Source organism: Orycteropus afer, unplaced genomic scaffold (genome assembly GCF_000298275.1).
Source record: "Orycteropus afer afer isolate SDZICR_OR568_19922 unplaced genomic scaffold, OryAfe1.0 scaffold00334, whole genome shotgun sequence".
Lineage (NCBI taxonomy): Eukaryota > Metazoa > Chordata > Mammalia > Tubulidentata > Orycteropodidae > Orycteropus > Orycteropus afer.
The window spans coordinates 3,098,007-3,117,697 of NW_006921921.1; the positions used below are offsets into that span (position 1 = coordinate 3,098,007).

Below are 19,691 nucleotides of genomic sequence, written 5' to 3' on the forward strand. Positions count from 1 at the left end.
AGTATGGGGAGGAAGTGGGAAGGGAGCTGTTGCATTGTAAACTGTGGTCAATGACATGAGACAAAGTATATGTGAACTGCTGTATGGAAAGTGAATTCACTCTGTAAATCTTCACCCAAATCAAAATAAATAAAATTAAATTGAAAAATAAAATAAATAAATAAATAAATAAAAATCAGGAAAGGGGTGTGTCAAGGTTGTATTCTTTCACCATACTTATTCAATCTGTATGCTGACCAAATAATCTGAGAATCAGGACTATATGAAGAAGAATGTGGCATCAGAATTGGAGAAAGACTGATTAACAACCTGTGATATGCAGATGACACAACCTTGCTTGCTGAAAGTGAAGATGACTTGAAGCACTTACTGATGAAGATCAAAGACTATGGCCTTCAGTATGGATTACACCTCAACATAAAGAAAACTAAAATCCTCACAGCTGGACCAATAAGCAACATCATGATAAATAGAGAAAAGATTGAAGTTGTCTAGGATTTAATTTTACTTGGATCCACAATCTATGCCCAGGGAACCAGCAGTCAAGAAATCAAATGACACATTGCATTGGGCAAATCTGCTGCAAAAGACCTCTTTAAAGTGTTAAAAAGCAAAGATGTCACTTTGAAGACTAAGGTGTACCTGACCCAAGCTATGGCCTCTTTTCAGTGGCCTCATATGCATGTAAGAGCTGGACCACAAACAAGGAAGAGAGAAGAATTGATGCATTTGAATTATAGCGATGGCAAAAAATACTGAACTGCTGACTTCCAGAAGTGTGGAGAGCCGCACCACGGCATTCTATTCATCTTAACAAGGTCACAATACTTCCCTTCTTTGTTTTGGGCCTGTTGGACATCTTCAGACCTAAGTTTGAGTTTCGAGACCTGTCTTGAGCCTTCACTTCTGTATAGAAGTGATTCAGCACTTTTAAATTTACCCGCCTCTTGCCACGTATCTATTTTTTATAGGTTTCCCTATTTCACCGTCAGCAGCAACATCACATCACCCCATTCCTTGATCGTACCCCTTTCCTTTACCATATATAAGTATTTGTTTGAAATTCAATAAACGAGACTTGATCAGGCTTTCCACTTGTCTCCATTCTTCGCGCCTCTTGTCCCTTCCATTTCCACCCCCTCCTCCAGGTCCTAGGTTGACTGTCCCGCGGGACGGGACACAGAAGAATGATCACATCTATCTTAGAACAAGTGGAGCCAGACTGCTCCTTAAAAGTGAAGATGCCAAGACTTCACCTCTCCTGCTCTGGTCACGTTATCAGGAGGGACCACTCCCTGGAGAAGGAGCATGCCTGGTAAAGCAAGGGGTCAGCGAAAAAGAGGAAGACTTTCGAGGAGACTGACTGGCACAGTGTGCGAAGAAGGGCTCAAGCATGGCAACAGTTGTGAGGCTAGCTCAGGACCGCAGTGTTTCACTCTGCTGTGACAGGTCGCTGACTCAGAGCCGACTCGATGGCACCTAACAACAATGCGGGTCAGAAAAGAGAGCATTTATGGCTCAATCTACATTATTGTCATAACCTGTATTTTGGGGTGATTTTTCAGGCAAAGAAGAGATGTTTAAATTTCTTACACAATTCTGCCCTCTGTTGGAACGATCTTGAATTGCTAGCTAGAAAAAACAAAAGAATTATGTGTGTGTGTGTGTGTGTGTGTTTAAGGAGCTCTGGTGGCATAGTGCCTAAGGCATTTGACTGCTAACCAGAAGGTTGGTGGTTCAAACCCACCAGCCACTCCACAGAAGAAGATGGGGCAATCTACTTCCATAGATTTACTGCCTCAGAAACCCAAAGGGGGTTACCATGAGTTGGAAGAGAATAGATGGCAGTGAATTTGGTTTGGTTTTATATGTGTGTATACACACACACACACACAAGCATATCTTATTTTATTGCACTTTGCAGATACTGTGTTTTTTACAAATTGAGGGTTTGTGGCAACTCTGCATCTAGGAAATCTATTGGCACCATTTTTCCAACAGCATGTTTTCACTTCATGTCTCTGTGTCACACTTTTGTAATTATCACCATATTTCAAACTTTTTCATAACAATACTGCACATTTAATTGACTACAGTATACTGTAAACATAATTTTTATAGGCACCAGGAAGGCCAAAATTTTGTGTGACTTGCTTTATCATGATACTCACTTTATTGCAGTGGTCTGAAAACAAACCCACAATATCTTCAAGATATTGGTCTGCACACACATGCATACACATTCACATATATAATTATACCTTATTATATACATATACAAATACATAGAATTCCAACTTGAATACCCAATTAAATACATGGTACTGCAAAGTCATTATTTTCAGAATTTCTCTTATATGTTAAGCATCTGAACGTCTACATTTGTTCATTTGTGACACTTCAAATCATTGTGTCTAATGTGTTTGACACAAATATACTCCTTGTTCCTCCCTCCATTCCTTTGCTCATGCTATAGGTCATCCCAACCTCAAAAGTCCTCCTTCTTCTTTCTGCCAGCTTTTCTGTGGATGACCTTTCATGCACAGAGTAAATATTTATTTAACATTTAATAGTTAAGGTTGTCTGCCAACTTAGTGGGACCATGCTTTTGAGTGGTTTAAGCAGCTGTGGTGTGGTCGTTCCCATGATGAGATCTAATGTAAAGTAGTCATCTCCACAGTGGGCTGTGCTGTGAGTAGGCAATCAGCTGAGAGGGAGTTTCCTCAGGGGTGGGGCCTGCTTCCAATATATATATAGAGAGAGAGAGAGAGAGAGAGAGAGAGACATCCTGGGAAAATTCTCAGACTTTCTGTTGGATCTGGATGCTACTTCTGGCTTATCCTCATTTGGTTTTTGGAGCTGAAACAGTGGCCTGCCACACTCCCTGACAATCTTGGAACTGTTGCCTCCACAGCCTGTGAGCCAACAATCTGCCATTTTACCTGCTGATCTCGGATTCGTCATTATACCACCTACCAATTTTGGGTTCATCAGCCCCTGCATCTGCGTGAGTCAGGAAAAGCCTCCAGCTTGACCTGTGAACTTGGGATTTGTCAGCCTGTACAAATGTGTGAGCCATTTCCCTGAGATAAATTTCTTTCTTTATATATATATAAGCTTTACTGCTTTCGCTTCTCTAGAGAACCGGGCCTAAGACAAGCACTGACTGTGTCTAAGGCAGCATTCTAGACTTTGACCAAGCCATGATACCTCCATGACTCAACTTCCAGCCAAACAATAAACAGGCCTATAACGTGAGTGATTATACCAGGAAAGAATGTACTTCTCAGTACAGTCAACCGTATGAGACCAAAGGACAGCATCTGCCCCAAAACGAAGCTCAGAAGGCAGGAAGGGGCAGGAAAGAGGCACAAATGGAAATGGGGAACCCAGAGAAGGAGGGAGAGTGCTGCTACATTGAGGGGATTGCAACCAATGCCATGAAACAAAATGTGATAAACTATTGAATGAAAAATTAATTTGTTCTGCAAACTTTCACCCAAACTACAATAATTTAAAAAAAAAAAAAAAAGGTATTAAAAAAAAAAGTCATGAGCAGACAAAGTCAAGTCCTTAGCTGTCCCACAGGGAGGTGATGGAGGAAGGGGGTAGGTGTGAGGTGTGAGCCAGAGCTATGGTTCTCTGAGTTAGAGAGCAAAAACTAAAAGAAAACCAAAGGAGAGAAGGCTGAAGGGCAGACACCAAGACATTCACCAAAGTGACCAGCTGAGGAAAAGGGCCTGAGACGGGTATGAGAACTGAAGGGTAGAGGCAAGTATCATGGGAACCCGAGAACCATAAGCAGCTGGTCAGAGCAGACAAATATGGGGAGTCTGAAGGAAGAGTGGATGGTCTTCTGCCCATGGGCTTCTAGTGTATGCCTGGAAGATTACTGGGTCTAGATTCCTGTCGTGGGTTCAGGCTGGAATGGAAGACGCCCACCACTGTGTTTAATACTCAATTCAACAATCTGTGGTATTCCAAGAAACCTTCATTCATGACCCCTGCCTCCCACTGACCACACTGTCACCTTTACTCAGCTGGCAAAACCATACAGTTAGAAGAGATGAGAAAGTAATTTTTCTCATAATAAAATACTAATATGTGTATATCATAGAAAAATATTGAAAAGTACAAAGAAAAAGAAATATCACCTCTAATTGTATCACTCAAAAGCAGTCTCTAGCAATACAATGCTTATGCACTGTGGATCTTTTGTTATGTATTCATATATACACACACTTATTTTTTGAAAATTAAAATTGGGATCATCTTGTACATAATATCTGCTTTTCCACTTCCATATTCAACAAATACTGATTTCTCAGTACACTGTTAGGTGCTCAATATACATGGTGCCACGGGGCAGAGGTGGAGAAGTAGACTTGGGGGCTGCCAGGAAACACATGATTTTAAAATCATGGAATGGATAAGAAGCCCTCAGAGTGAGTGTAGTTAGGAGGGAAGAGGGTCCAAGATCAATCCCTAACGCCCTCCAACATTTACAAATCCAGGAAAGGCAGGAAACCCTGCAAAGCAAACTGAGAGCAAGCAACCAGAAAAGGATAGGTGTGGAATCAAGGAGGTCAAGAGAATACAATGTTTCACAAAGGTAAGAGTTGTCAACTGTGTGAAACACTGCTAGAAATCAAAGAGATAAGGACTAAAGAGTAGCCATTGGGTTTGGCAACCTAGAGGTCATGTGACCTTGAGAAGAGTGGTAGCAATGGAGACCCAGTTATTTAAGGTGTTTATTCCAGGAACAATGGAAACACGATGTTTTAAGCCAAATGGTAACACAATCAGATCTGTCATTCAAGAACATCCTTCTGATGGCAGAGAGAAAAGAAATTGGAGAGAGAGCATAAGTGGATATGAGAGAACAGGAAGTTATCAGAATAGTCCAGGCAAGGCTGGTACATAATATCTGCTTCATGTGCAAGGCTGCTACTAGCCCACATAGCATCTTTGTGCAAATTAGCAAAAGGCACTCTCTCTGGGTGCATGCAGCCCTCCTCGGGGCACATACCTTGATGAACAGATGTATGGAGACTGGCTTTATGGTCCCACTTGCCCCCACAGCCAGGTGCCTTTGTGCAGGACACAACTTTCACACCTGTACATGGCAGTTCTGATGACAGTTCAGAGAAGGACAGTGGGGGTGGTCAAGATGAAGACAAGTGAGCAAGTTTGAGAAACACGTGAGATATAAAAACGTCAGGACTCAGCGGAGCAGGTAAAGAAGAGAAAGGGTCCACGGGTGGCACAAATGGCTTGCACTTGATACTACCTTTAAAGTTGGCAGTTCACACCTATTTAGAAGCTCCATGGAAGAAGGGCCTGGCAAACCGCTGCCATGAGCATTGCAGTCACGAAACCCTGTGGAGCAGTTCTCCTCTGTAACACTGGGATATATGGGGTCACCATGAGTAGAACGGACTCAACAGCAATATTTTTCTTTAAAGGAGAGGAAAGTGTACATGATTACTCCAAGGTGGTAATCTGAGAGATGGTTCTGTGGAATGAAAGCTAATTTTGGAGCGAAGTTCAGTAGTTCGACTTTATACGTTTTAGATTTGAGGTGCTTTTGAGACATCACTCAAGTGGACAGTTAAGTAGAGAGCTGGATACGTGGATCTGGAGCTCAGAGGAGGATGGGCTGGAGAAATGTGTAAATTACATGCACATAGACCATCACTGAAGCCATCAGATAATAAGCAACAGTGAAATTACAGCTTGAGAAGAGAAGAGCCTTTGGCCTTCTCTCTGTAATACCACAGAGAATCTATAAAAAACCATTCTGTGCACAGAAGTCATCCTTAGACTCAAAGACCACCCTACCAATCATTTATCAGATTGCAATGGCTTCAGCTGCGTCCTACAAGGGGGAGGCGGGGCAAGCAGCACCAGGGCAGAACCAGGTTCAAGACTCCAGATCCCACAGGATTTCTTTTTCCTAGTTGCCATGGAGTCCACGTCATCTCACAGCAAACCCATCTGTGCACCTTCTCCAATCAACCTAATTTAGGTTTGTTACTCTCCTAGTCGCCACAAGAGGGCGCCAAACACAGTCCAGAGAGAGGAACTAAGCTGGAGGGTGGGGTAAGTGAACTCCCACCCTCAAGAAACTGGAAGAGATCAGACACTCTTCAACTATCCCATCAAATTGACAAGACCCCAGGAAAATTCTGATGTTTTACAGGGACTTTCTGGAAACATACAGAGGAACAAAAAGTGCGAGTAGCTTCCCTATCAGAATAGAACAGAGGGGATAATGAAGGATGAAGTTCAAAAGGGAATTTGGGAGAATACTCCACAGTTCCCGTAAATCAGCGCTTGCTTCTACTTTTCCAGGTGTGTCTGCCTGGAAGTTCATCTCCACCCAATGGCAGGATCTGGTCATTCCTCCACTCAGCTTCCTCCTACCAGTAGATGTAAGGAAAAGAAATGTCCTACATCCACTTTCCGGTTAGTCTCACTTCGCCAGATGTTCGGCTCTACCTGTTGCTCTCGGCCATAAACAGTTGCTTTCAAAGGGGCCCCCAGGGCCAGCTGGGCCTGTCTCCTTCCTGTGACTGCTTGTTGTCCCCTACAGGTCCACACTGCCTGAAATGTAAAACACTATGAGTTTTCCCTCATGCCACAAAGTAATGGTCTATAACAGACTTCCACTAAGAATGTAGGAGTCTCAGGAGAGAGTCTCAATGCAGCACCAAGAAGGAAACCATTCAAAATAGAACACTATGCCTTTCCTGCCCTCAGCCATCCCCACTTCCAGGAATTTCTAACTCCTTGTTGTTAGCTACCTTTGAGTTGACTGAAATAAAAACTGCAGGACTTGGCCATGATGAGCGTGCAGGACAAGGAAGGTGTCAAAGGCAATTATTACAAAGCCCAGGACTCTGGAGGTCCCAGACTAGCCTAGAGACTAATCAGCAGGGTCTTAGATGACTGTACAGATGGCATCATGCTTACGCAATCACCAGGACAGTCCTGTGGGTGTCTCCAGCCCAACTCAAAGGGGCCCATTCTGATCTAGGACCACTTACATCACAGAAAAAACTCACCTGCTAAAACATTTAAGCAATTTCTTTCCAGCTTCCACCCCCAGCCCAGCCTCCTTCCATCACCTTAACAGCTGCATTATGACAAGCAGTTGTGGCATTACAAGGAAGGACTTCTACCCCCATCTAGAGATCTAATCTTCCTCTGGTTAGCATTCAGCCTCCTATAACATACAACAACCCTCCTCCAACGCACACACATACGTACACATAGCCCTAAGCACTGACAACACACTTCCAGATTGATCCTGGCTTTATTTAATACACTTGGATTCTCACAGATATCACTTGGGTCCTTCACATAGAGGATGAGTGGATGAGAAGAATTACATAAATTATACATGGTAATAAGAATAACCTCCACTCTAACTATCAGGAGGAAGTGGGAGGAGAACTATTGCATTGTGGTAAATTGTGGTCAATGTCATGAGACAAAGTGTATGTGAACTGCTGTATGGAAAGTGAATTTGCTCTGTAAATTTTCACCCAAATCACAAATCACAATAAAAAAATAATAATAACCTGAACCCAACTCTCAGTCTGTCGTACTATGCTGGCTTACTCTTGCTAAGATGCTGGAAGTTATGTCACCAGTATTTCAAATATACAAGGTCACCCACAGGCAAGTTTCAGTGGAGCTTCCAGACTAAAACAGGCTAAGAAGGAAGGCCTGGCGATCTACTTTCAAAAACTGACCAATGGAAGCCTCTCGGGTCACAACAGAGTATTGTCTGATACACTGCTGGAAGATGAGCCACCTCAGTTGAAAGGTACACAGACCCACCAAAGATCATGAAGAAGGGGCGGGACTGGTTTCTTTCTGTTACACACAAGGTCACAGTGGGTTGGAGCTGAAAACTAACAACAAGAAAAAAATAAAGGAAAAGTCATTGAAGAAAACAGTGTGGCAGTTCCTCAAAAAACTGAAAATAGAACTACCATGTGACCCAGCAATTCCACTCCTCGGTATATACCCAAAAGACTTGAAAGCAGACTCAAACAGAGACTTGAACAGCTATGTTCATTGCAGCACTATTCACAATAGCAAAAGGCAGAAACAAGCTAAATGCCCATCAACAGATGAATGGATAAACAAAATGTGGTGCATACATATGATGGAATACTACTCAGCCAGTAGGAGAAACAAAGTCTTGGTACATTCCACAGGATGGATGGAGCTGGAAGACATTACCAAACCCAAAACCAAATCTGTTGCCATGGTCTAATTGATTCTGACTCGTAGTGGCCTTAGAGGACAGAGCAGAACTGCCCCATAGGCTTTCCAAGGCTGCAAATCTATTTGTACAGACTGCCACATCTTTTTCCCATAGAGCATTCGTACTGCTATCCTTTCACCTGATGACTACTGTGCCACCAGGGCTCCTCATAAATAGACAAGAAAAGGCAACTGTATAGAGACCAAAGTTTATTAATGGTTGCCAGATGCAGGAATGTTGAGAGAGGGGTGGGTATTAACAGTGATGGAAAAAATTGCATCGACTAAGGGTAGTGTTGCACAGCCAATAACTGTAATAGCTGCCAATAAGTTGTACACCTGTAAAGAGTTGAATTGGTAAAAGATGTATGATCAATATATTTACAACAATGACAAAAAAATAGAGAGAGAGAGAGAGTAGCAGCTGAGGCTTCTTATGTACAACCAAAACCCTCATAGGATTTGGTTCCTTGGTTCAGAAGTTTAGTGTCGTGGTTTCATGGGACATCCCAGTTAATTGGCCTAATAATGTGTTTAGCATTTCTGTTCTACCTCCTAATTCAATGCAGGGTCTTAAAAGCTTGCAAGCAGTCCATTCAAGGCACGACAATTGGTCTCTATTCACCTGGAACATCCGCAGAAGAAGGAGTATCAGGAATGGGAGGAGAAGATGGAATTGTGGCTGCTACAAGACCAGCAGAACTGGATGGTACCAGCTACCATTACTGACCATTCTGATGAGAGGTTCTTTAGAAGAATACTGATTAAAAGGGGAAATGCAGGACAGAATTTCAAATTCTCATAGAATCTAGATTTTTCTGGAGTCATGGAGGGTAGATGAACTTCTGAAACTATTGCCCTAAGAAAATCTTTAAACCTTAAACCAAAAATATCCCCGGAAGTCTTCTTAAGACTGAGCAATAGTTTAGCTTAACTAGTAAAGAAGGCCTCCCTTGAGCACTGTGCTCTTTTAGGAACTATCTCTATGGGGTCAAACTGACAAGAGCAACTTGAAAGATTAGAAAGGAACCTCAGGGGCAGTGAGTCTATGTTAATGGGGGAGGAAGAGCTCAGAAAAGGAGGAGAATGGATGCACAACTCAAAGAATGTCATCAAGTCACGGAGTTGTCCATGTAGAAATGGTTGAACTGTTGTATGTTTTGCTGTGTATATTCTCAACAACAACAAAATTCCAAAAAGAAAGGTAAAGGCTAGATGCCCAGGACCAACAGAGACACAGGTGTGGTGCAGCCACATTTATTTCTGACCAGCTGAGAGACCTCGTGAGACTCACTTCACTGCTCTGAGACTCAGCTTACCAAATTTTCTAAATAAAGACATTAACAGTACCTCACAGATGAGGGTTTAAACAAGATAGTACATATAAGGTTTTGGGAGCTCTGGCAGCATAGTGGCTAAGACGCTTGCCTGTTAACCAGACAGCTGGCGGTTCAAACCCACCAGCCACTCCTCGGAAGGAAGGTTGGGCAATCCTACATCCGTAGTGATACTGCCTCGGAAACCCAAGGAGGGGTCGCTATGAGTCGGGTTTGACTCGACGGCACATAACAACAACAACAACAACAAGTACATATAAGTACTTCACTCAAAACCCAGTACATAACAAATGCTCGAAATGCATTGTTATGATCACTTGACGGTAAACCCCATGAAGGCAGGGATTCCACCTGCCTCGCTCATCGCTGTCAGCAGTGCCCAGCAGAGCCCACGGTCCCAAGAAGGCGCTCACTTAGTATTTGTTGAAAGAAAGAAGGTTACTACTCTGTTGAATAAGCCAGGAAATACAGGATGAGAGTTGTAAGGGAACCTATTTATGGAGTACAAAGGGAAGAAATATTAACCAAAACTACTACAATCAAAACTCAAGCCACTTAAACAGGGAGTCCAAGACCTGCAATATTTAGGTTTGGGATCTATTCAATTGGAAGTATCAACTGATCACTCAGGAGAGCTGTTGACTAAGCAAGAATGGTATTAGTTTAACAAAGAAATGTTGCTGAGTTGTCAATTCCAACTCATGGTGACCTCGCGTCTATCAGAATAGAACAGTACTCCCTAAAGTTCTCAGTGGCTGCCTTTCCTGGAAGTGGATTGTCAGGCCTTTCTTCTGAGGTGCCTTTCTTCTGAGGTGGACTCAAACTGCCAACCTTTCGGCTAGAAGCCAAGCACATTAACCATTTGCACCTCCCAGGGAATTCAATGCTGTGAGTGGCTCTCAGGAAATGGCCATGCACCCTGCTACACAGAAAGGAGGTCAAGGCTGGCAACATCGATAAAAAAAAGTAAGGTGTCAGGGGGTGGCTGAAGCCATGAGAAGGTGCAGAGAGAAAAGAAGGCTGAGGACAAGTTTTTGGAAAATAAACAACGCAAGAACAGAAAGAGGAGCCATTTCAAAATTAAATTTCCCCCAATTTCTTATCCTCAGAAATAGCTCGCTTGAATTCTGGGAGACTGAAAATGGTTGAAATGACATTTTGTTGTACACATATTTCCCCACAATAAGAATTTTTTTAAAACAATAGTAACCATAACTGTGGGAGAAGTAATGAGAGGTGCTGGATTGAGCAGGATCAGGAAGGAGAGGGAAGAACAGTCACTGCTGGCCACCGGATAGCCCAAAAGGACCCCCTCAAATGCTGTTACTCACTGTACCTGAGAGCGAACACCTCTTCCTGGCTGTGTGGCACTGATCTGCTTTAATCTTGGCCACTGAGAGTAAATAGGCCCCCACAGCATCATAGCCAGCTTCCGCTAAAACCTCCCAGTAGTGAAGGAGGTGCAGTCTTGTCCAGAAGCTCGGGTTTCTGATTTTTGACAGAAAGTCTGTGATGCTGGTAAGACAAGAGTAACAGACACCATTGTAGTATTTTGTACCTTGAAGGAAGTGGCTCCTCTGTAGACCTCATCCTATTAGCCTCTTCATAAATTCCTGGGTTAATATGACTTTGCCAGGTCACCACTTCATCATGAATCTCTCACTCTTCAGCAGTCAAAGCCAGTTCTACCCACCAGTCCAGGGCACCCCTCTGCTGGGCAGAGGCCCTGAGCCTCACAAGCAGAGCCAGCCCCTCCCCCGCCCCTCCTGTGCTGGACCAGCTCCTTGTCATTAATGACTGTGTCTAGTCATCATTTTCTGGCCCCACACCATCCCTACCAGATGGAGAACACCTGCAGGCTCACGGCTGTACCTTAAACCAAACCAAAGTCACCGCCATGGAGTCAATTCTGACTCATAGTGACCTCCACTGGGTTTCCAAGGCTGTAAATCTTTACAGACCTAGATTGCCCCATCTTCCTTCCACAGAGAAGCTGGTGGGTTTGAACCGCCAAACTTCTGATTAGCAGTCAAATGCCTTAGGCACTGCACCGCCAGAGCTGCTCCTCTGTATCCCCAGGGCCTAGCACAGAGCCGAAGGCAAAGTGAGTCATCAGTAGATGTTTGCAGAATGAATGCAGAGGAGAGAGGGAGAGGAAGGGAGAGGAAGAAGTAGGAGGATCTAGCAGAAGAACAAAGCTGATCTTTTACCCCTGCCCACCTAGAAGTCCTCCTCTCTCTGGAATACCACTTAGAACAGAATCCACATGGAGTGAAGAGGGAAAAGTACACTGCACGGAGCCAGACAGATCGAATGGTATAACTTGGGGTTCCACCAGTTGCAGAAGGTGACACCAGATGGTGTTCCCACTGGAATGAAGGAATGTGATTGACTGAGTAAATGAATGAATGCGTCTTGCTTGGAGGATGGCTATCTAAACGCAGCACTAACACAAAGGATAGCTATCCCTGTGCAAACACAATGATTCAGACAAATGTGAGACTTACCTAGGACTCGCAAGGAAGCTGCACAGCCCCTCCCAGCAGCCACTCATCTGCATGTGCCAGGGCAGTTCTTCATAGACTCGCCAGAAGGCAGGTTGCCGCTGGAAGTATCTGACCAAGACTTGGTGGAAGTGGGTTTTCTTGTGATTCACTGGGTTCTGAAACGTATATGGACTGCTTTCTCTGACAGGTGTGATTACACCTATTGAAAATCAATTACAGTGTAACGCATCTGAGCCTTTAACATATGAAGACATTACAGAAAAAGTAAGTATTTTGGCCATAGTTGTACTGTTAGCTGTCATTGAGTCAATTCCAGATCGCAGTGACCCCGGTGTGCAGAGAACTGGGCTCCACAGGGTTTTCAGGACTGTGACCTTTCAGAAGCAGGTCACCAGGCCTCTATTCTGAGGTGCCTCTGAAAAAAAAAAACCAAACTCACTGCCGCCAAGTTGATCCCAACTCATAGCGACCCCTCCTTGGGTTTCCGAGGCGGTATCTCCATGGAAGTAGATTGCCCAACCTGCCTTCTGAGGAGTGGCTGGTGGGTTTGAACCTCCAGCTTTCTGGTTAGCAGTCAAATGCCTTAGGCACTATGCCACAGGTACCTCTGGGTAGGTTCAAGTTGCCAACCTTTTGGCTGGTTGTTGTTGTTGTTGTTGTTATGTGCCGTCGAGTCGGGCTGGTAGTCAGCGCTTAATTTTCTGCACCACCCAGGGTCTCCTTGGCCATAATTAGAGTCAATAAAAGTCAAGGTAGCTTGGAAAAAAACGGAGTTGAAAATATATCTTTGTGCGCTCTCTCTCTCTTTTGCTTTTTAATTTGGTTATTTATTTATTTATTTATTTATTTATTTTTAAGCATAAAACAAAGATGTGTCTTACAGTCAATGGAGTCTTAGGTCTATGAAATCAGAAATATTTTACTAGGCAGAATATATTTTTATATGTAAATGGATCTCAACTAAAGTTCTCTGAACCCTATAGCTAACACAGCAACTTCTAAATGAAAATATATCTTCTTATTACCAAAGAATTAGTTATATTTAAAATCACTGACCTTGAGTTTGAGAAGGTTGATTTTTCATCACATATGTTGTTCTCCCCCTCCCCACCCCCGGAAATACTTGTAACCTACTTTTCTATTTTAAATATACACCATCACAGTTTCCACTTACATAAGCACTTTCAAATATTTGAGAGTATGCCTCTGGGGAAGTTAATCTACTGCCTGAATCGCATACAGGCCAAGAGGCAGCTGAGCAAACTAATGGCCAATTGGATGGTGGAGCCAAAACTGTTCTCTCTTTATTACCAAAGAGAATGATTTTAGTAACTCATACAACCCAGAAACAAGCATCTCTAAAACTAAAATACAAGTATTTTCAATTTTCTGCCTGACACTTTTTCTTGCAAAATGATTGGAGCATACGCTTGGATGGCACACTAAGCTTAGCCATTCATGACAACATTAACAAACTGGGACCCATTGTTCAAATACCCGTTGTGCATTTCCACTGAGCTGATTTCCAGGTCATCCACACATTTAGAAAACTCCATGCTCTCTGGTCTAACCACGGTGGTGGCTTGTGTGTCGCTGTGATGCTAGAAGTCAGGCCACAGGTATTTCAAATACCAGCAGGATCACCCATGGTGGACAGGTTTCAGTGGAGCTTCCAAGCTACGACAGACTCGGAAGAAATCTACTTCCGAAAATAAGCCAATGGAAATCGTGTGGATCACCACAGCATACTGTACAATATAGTGCTGGAGGATGAGGTGAGCCCCTAGGTTAGAAGGCATTCACCATATACAATGACGACAACAGTGGACTCAAACATACCAACGGTCATGAAGACAGGACAGGACTGGGCACCATTTCATTCTGTTGAACATAAGGTCACCATGAGTCAGACAACGCATGGGCTGCCTGCCTCCAGGAGTCTATTATATGTGAGAATAAGCCCTGGAATGGTAAGCCATTGAAGTAAGGTCTTTGTTACTCACCAACCAAAACTAACCAAACCTATGGTTGGGTCGATTCTGACTCATAGGGATCCTACAGGACAGACTAGAACTGCCCTTATAGGGTTTCCAAGGCTGTAATATTTACAGAAGCTGACTGCCACATCTTTCTTCCATGGAACCGCTGGTAGGTTTGAACTGCTGACTTTCTGATAAGCAGCCAAGTGCTTAACCACTGTACCAGCAGAGCTCTTTGTTGCCAAGTACAATTCCTAATTTATATAACCATTTTCATATGTGTTTATAGATTCATTTTCACGTGAGCAATCCCAGCTACAAGCTTTGCTTGTCTGCGACTCCCACCTTCCCTTTCAAAAACAAAAAAAAAAAAAACCCAAACTCACTGTCATCAAGTCAGTTCCTACTCATAGCGACCCCTCCTTGGGTTTCTAAGGCAGTATCACTAGGGAAGTAGATTGCCCAGTCTTCCTTCCGAGGAGTGGCTGGTGGGTTTGAACTGCCAGCCTTCTGGTTAGCAGTCAAATGCCTTGAGCACTACACCACTAGAGCTCCTAGCCTTTTTTCCTTCCTTTTAGCCCACAGGTATTTTCCCAGATTCAGGCCTTACCAAGAAGCTTGTGTTCCACAGCGTTTCTTAGGGTCTGGTGCCGAAAATACAGGAGGCCGTTGGGCTTCTCTTGGACCCACTCTTTTGTGGCGTTGCGGAAGGCAGCCCAGTGTAACGGGGTCACTTGGTAATGATCCCTGTAGCCCAGCATGTCCAAAAGCTGCAGTATCTCATCCTCGGCCAAGCCACAATGCGAGATGCTCAGTAAGCACAGAGCGTCGGCCACCCAGCCATCCAGCCCTATGCAGACAACATACTGACGATCAAAAATAACAGCTGGCATGTGCCAGGTATCGTTCTAAATGCTTTCAATGATTAACCAACTTATTTCTTTCAATAATTCTATAGGTAGATACTGTAACTGCTCCTGTCTCCTAAATGAGGAAAATGAAGTACCGAGAAGTCAAATAACGTGCCCAAGGTCATACAGTTAGTGAACGCAGAACTGGGATTTGAACCCAGACAGCCTGGCTCGAGAGAAAATACTCTTAATGGTTAAATTATTGGCAATATTACCACAACTAATACATCTTGAAGTATGATTACAAACTGTCGAGCCTGCTGATTACTACATGTGGAATGTTTGCTTAACAGTCTATATTAAAGCTTCCAAACACCAGACTGACATTTATGCTGATGAGTGCATTTCTGTATGACTGCATTCTGTACAACTCCACTTGCACCCCTGGAGTCACCTCTTCACTTCCCCTCTGGCCCTTAGGTTTTTCCACCATAGTTAGAATTCCCACTGGCTTTACAACCACCTACAAAGACATCCTTAAGGCTATTGAGAAAAATCACAAAGTGATCTAACATTCTAAATTTATTTCCCATGCTAGGATTTTGTGGGTATGGATGGTTCAGTGGCAGAATTCTCCTCTTTCATACAGGAGACATGAATTCGGTTCCTGGCTGATGCACCTCACGTGCAGCCACCATCCGTTAGTGCATGTTGTTCGCATGTTGCAAGTGTGAGCAGATCCTCCAGACTACGGTGGACTAGGAAAAAAGGTCTGAAAACCTACTTCTAAAAATCAATCACTGAAAACCCTGTGGATCACAACGTCTGATCCACAACCAATCATGAGGACGACACGGGACCAGGCAGAGTCTGATCCAAAGCCAATCATGGAGTATGGGGCAGTTTTATTCCCCCATGCATGGGGTCATCGTTCAGTCGGGAGCCAGCTGGCAGGCAGCCAACAACTACATGCTAGAATTGGGGAATGAGCCCACATGACCCGCAATCTTTAAGCAAAAGCAGCTATTCAACCTCAGCCGTACAAGTGTTCTCTCATGTTACTTTAACTGAACCCTTCTTGTACCCATGGCTGGGCTCCATGGGCCTGGAATGGGGAATGGGGAGGCAGGTGTCAGTGGAAAGTGCTGGGGGTAGGGGCAGGAAATCGCCTGGGAAAAGGAGCAGTCCCTGGAGGGAAAGGTGGGGTAGCATAGCCATGATCCACTTCAAACGACTCTTGTGGGGATTCCTTGGAGGTGGGCAAAGGAGCATGCTAAATTTGAAATCCATTTTCTTACAGAGATGCAAACTCATCAGAGTGAAAAATGAGGCAGGACAATATGTTGAAGTATTAACCAATGTGTTTTTCAGTCCAGGTATCTTCAGCTTCTCTCTTCCCACCCTCCCCCCACAGCCTGCTCATTCTAAATTCACTGCTTCTTATAGCAGAAATACAGCTAGAAGACCTCAAGTTCCAAAGCACACTTTTGAAGCTCATAGCAGATGGTAGCTTGAGAGAGCAGACTGTGTAAAAGCCTGACTGGTGAATATCAAAAGACAAATCTTGACCAACCCATGGAATACATTTAAAAATATATATATATATTTTTTTTATTGTGATTTAGGTTAAAGTTTACAAAGCAAATTCACTTTCCATACAGGACTTCACATATACTTTGTCTCATGACATTGACTACAATTTACCACAATGAAACAGCTCCCCTCCCACTTCTTCCCCATAGTTACCTCTTCCCTGTGTCCTTCCTCCCATGCACTCTTGCTGCCCGAGCAGTCTCCCTGTTCATACACAGTCCTTCTATTCTCCCATGATTGATCTCTCCAGGGACTGTATCTACCTAATGTAAATGTTCAGCTCATATGCCTGTCTTTTGTTTGGCTGGAAGCCACAGAAGTGGGTTCAATCCTAGACCTAAAGGGCAACTAGGGGCCATGGTCTCAGTGGTTCCATCAGGCTCTATCAGAGCAGCAAATCTGGTCCTTTTTCTTTTTAATGATTCTGGGTTTTGTTTCACATTGTGCTCCCACTCTATCTAGGATCTCCTACAGGTATCCCTCTGTGGTTAACAGTGGTAGCTGGGCACCAACTAGTTCTTCTGGTCTCATTGTCATATAGGCTGAGGATCGCATGGTGTACCAGTCCCTTGGACTAATTGTTTCCACTTGTCTTTGGTTTTCTTCCTTCTTCTTTGCTCTGGATGAGGAGAGACCCTATATGATGGAGAGACATCTATATGGCTGCTGGCAAGCTTTTAGGATTCCAGTTGCTACTTGCCAAAGTAGGATGTGGAACAATGTTTTTGTGTAGTATGTTATGCCAATTGAGTTTGATGTCCCCTGCAGCTATGGTCCTGAGCCCACAGGTCCAACTACTCACTCTCTCTGGGTAGCTGGCTGTGGCCAAGAAGTGACTACAACCTTGCCCCTTGTCAGTTCTACTATATACCTGGACATTCTTATAGAACATACAAATACACTTGTAGAAACATTGTCTGCCAACCCTACAAATGGTCCCGGGCATACTGCCCACTGCATGGACATACCTAATAGTTCAGCCTATCCACCCATCTATCTGCCCACGTATCAATGTTTGCCTTCACTGACATCACAATACTATATGTGCAGAAGGGTTCACCTTTGCTGTCTGAACCTCCCACACACCTGTCTTCCTCTTCCTCAATGATACTGTGTTGATTACTCACATTTGGTATATTGCCCTTCTTTTCACCCAAATCAATACTTGTCTCTACCTATCTAACAGTGCTCCCTCCCCTCTCCTCCCACCCCTGGTAACCAACAAAGAAAATTTCCTTCCATATATAACTTGACTTTTTATAATAACGAACTAATACAATATTTGTCCTTCTGTAATTGACTTATTTCACCAGCATAATGTCCTCCAAGTTCATCCATGTTATGCGGTGTTCTGCCAATTCTACATTATTCTGTAGGATTGTATAGTATTCTGTCTAGTTGTATAGTATTTCATAGTGTGTATGTACAATTGTTTGGTTATCCATTCTTCTGTTAATGGGCACCTAGGTTGTTTCCATCTTTTGGCTATTGTAAATAGTGCTGTGATGAACATGGGTGTGCATATATCTGTTCTTGTCCTGGCTCTCACTTCTTTAGGATATATATATACCTAGTAATGGAATGGCTGGGTCAAACGGTATTTCTAATTCCAACTTTTTAAGGAATCGCCATACTGCTTTCCACAGTGGTTGTATCATTTGACAGTCCCACCAGCAGTGTGTGAGAGTCCCAATCTCTCCACATTCTCACCAGCATTCATTGTTTTCTGTCTTGTTAACTTTGCTACTAGTCCTGGGGCAAGATGGTATCTTGTTTTGATTTGCATTTCTCTAAAGAGCTCTGGTAGCCTAGTGCCTAAGGCACTTGACTGATAACCAGAAGGCTGGCAGTTCAAAACACAGCAGCCACTCCTCAGAAGAAAGGTTGGGCAACCTACTTCCCTAGTGATAACTGCCTCAGAAACTCAAGGAGAGGTCGCTATGAATCGGGGCTGACTTGACGGCACATAACAACAACAACAATGGCTAATGATCATGAGCATTTCTTCAGATGTTTGTTGGCCGCCTAAATATCCTCTTTCACCAAGTGTCTATTCATGTCTTCTGCCCCTTTTTAAATTGGGTTATTTGTCTTTTTGTTTTGGAGGTGCTAGAGTTTTCTATAAATTCTAGAGATTAGTCCCTTGTCCGATATGTCATTGCTGAATATTCTTTCCCAATCTGTAGGTTCTCTTTTGACTCTTTTGAAGAAGTCTTTGGAAGCACATAAAAATTTAATTTTGAGAAGGTCTCATTCATCTAGTTTATCTTCTGCTGTTTGTGCATTTGGGGTTATGCTTGATAGTCTATTTATGCCATATATTAGGGCCCCTAAATTTGTCCCTAGATTTTCTTGAGGAACTCTATAGTTTTAGGTTTCACGTTTAAGTCTTTGATCCATCTGGAGTACGTTTTTGTATATGGTGTGAGGTACAGATCTTGTTTCATTTTTCTGTAAAAGGATATCCAGTTTTGCCAGCACCATTTGTTAACAGACAATCTCTTCCCTAATTTAATGGATTTCGGCCCTTTGTCAAAGATCAGCTGACCATAGGTCAATGGATCGATTTCTGGGTTCTCAATTCTATTCCATTGGTCTACAAGTCTGTCATTGTACCAATACCAGGCAGTTTTGACTACTATAGCTGTATAGCAGGTTTTAAGATCCGGGAGTATGAGACCTCCTACTTTGTTCGTCTTCTTCAATAGTGTTTTGCTTATCCAAGGTCTCTTTCCTTTCCATATAAAGTTAGTGATTGGTTTTTCCCTATTCTTACAGAATGTTGATGGGATCTGGATTGGGATTGCATTGAATGTATAGATTGCTTTGGGTAGAATTGACCTTTTCACAATGTTCAATCCTCCTATCCATGAGCATAGTGTGTTCTTCCAATTATGTAGCTCTCTTATGGTTTCTTGAAGTAGTCTTTTATAGTTTTCTTTGTACAGGTCTTTTGTGTCCCTGGTAAGATTTATTTCCAAGTATTTTATTTTTTGTTGTTGTTGTTATGTGCTGTCGAGTCAGACTTGACTCATAGTGACCCTTCCTTGGGTTTCCAAGGCAGTGTCACTACAGAAGTAGATTGCCCAACCTTCCTTCCGAGGAGTGGCTGCTGGGTTTGAACCACCAGCCTTCTGGTTAGCA

General features: G+C 43.3%; 1 protein-coding gene across 1 annotated transcript in view; it reads right to left on the reverse strand.

The window, feature by feature from the left end:
• LOC103206886 (putative tetratricopeptide repeat protein 41) overlaps nt 1-19,691 on the reverse strand; it is a 123,271-nt gene that overhangs the window by 74,089 nt on the left and 29,491 nt on the right. Inside the window, 3 exon segments of the mRNA XM_007952403.1 lie at nt 10,954-11,132; nt 12,125-12,323; nt 14,714-14,953. Of these exon segments, the coding sequence (XP_007950594.1) occupies nt 10,954-11,132; nt 12,125-12,323; nt 14,714-14,953 (618 nt within the window).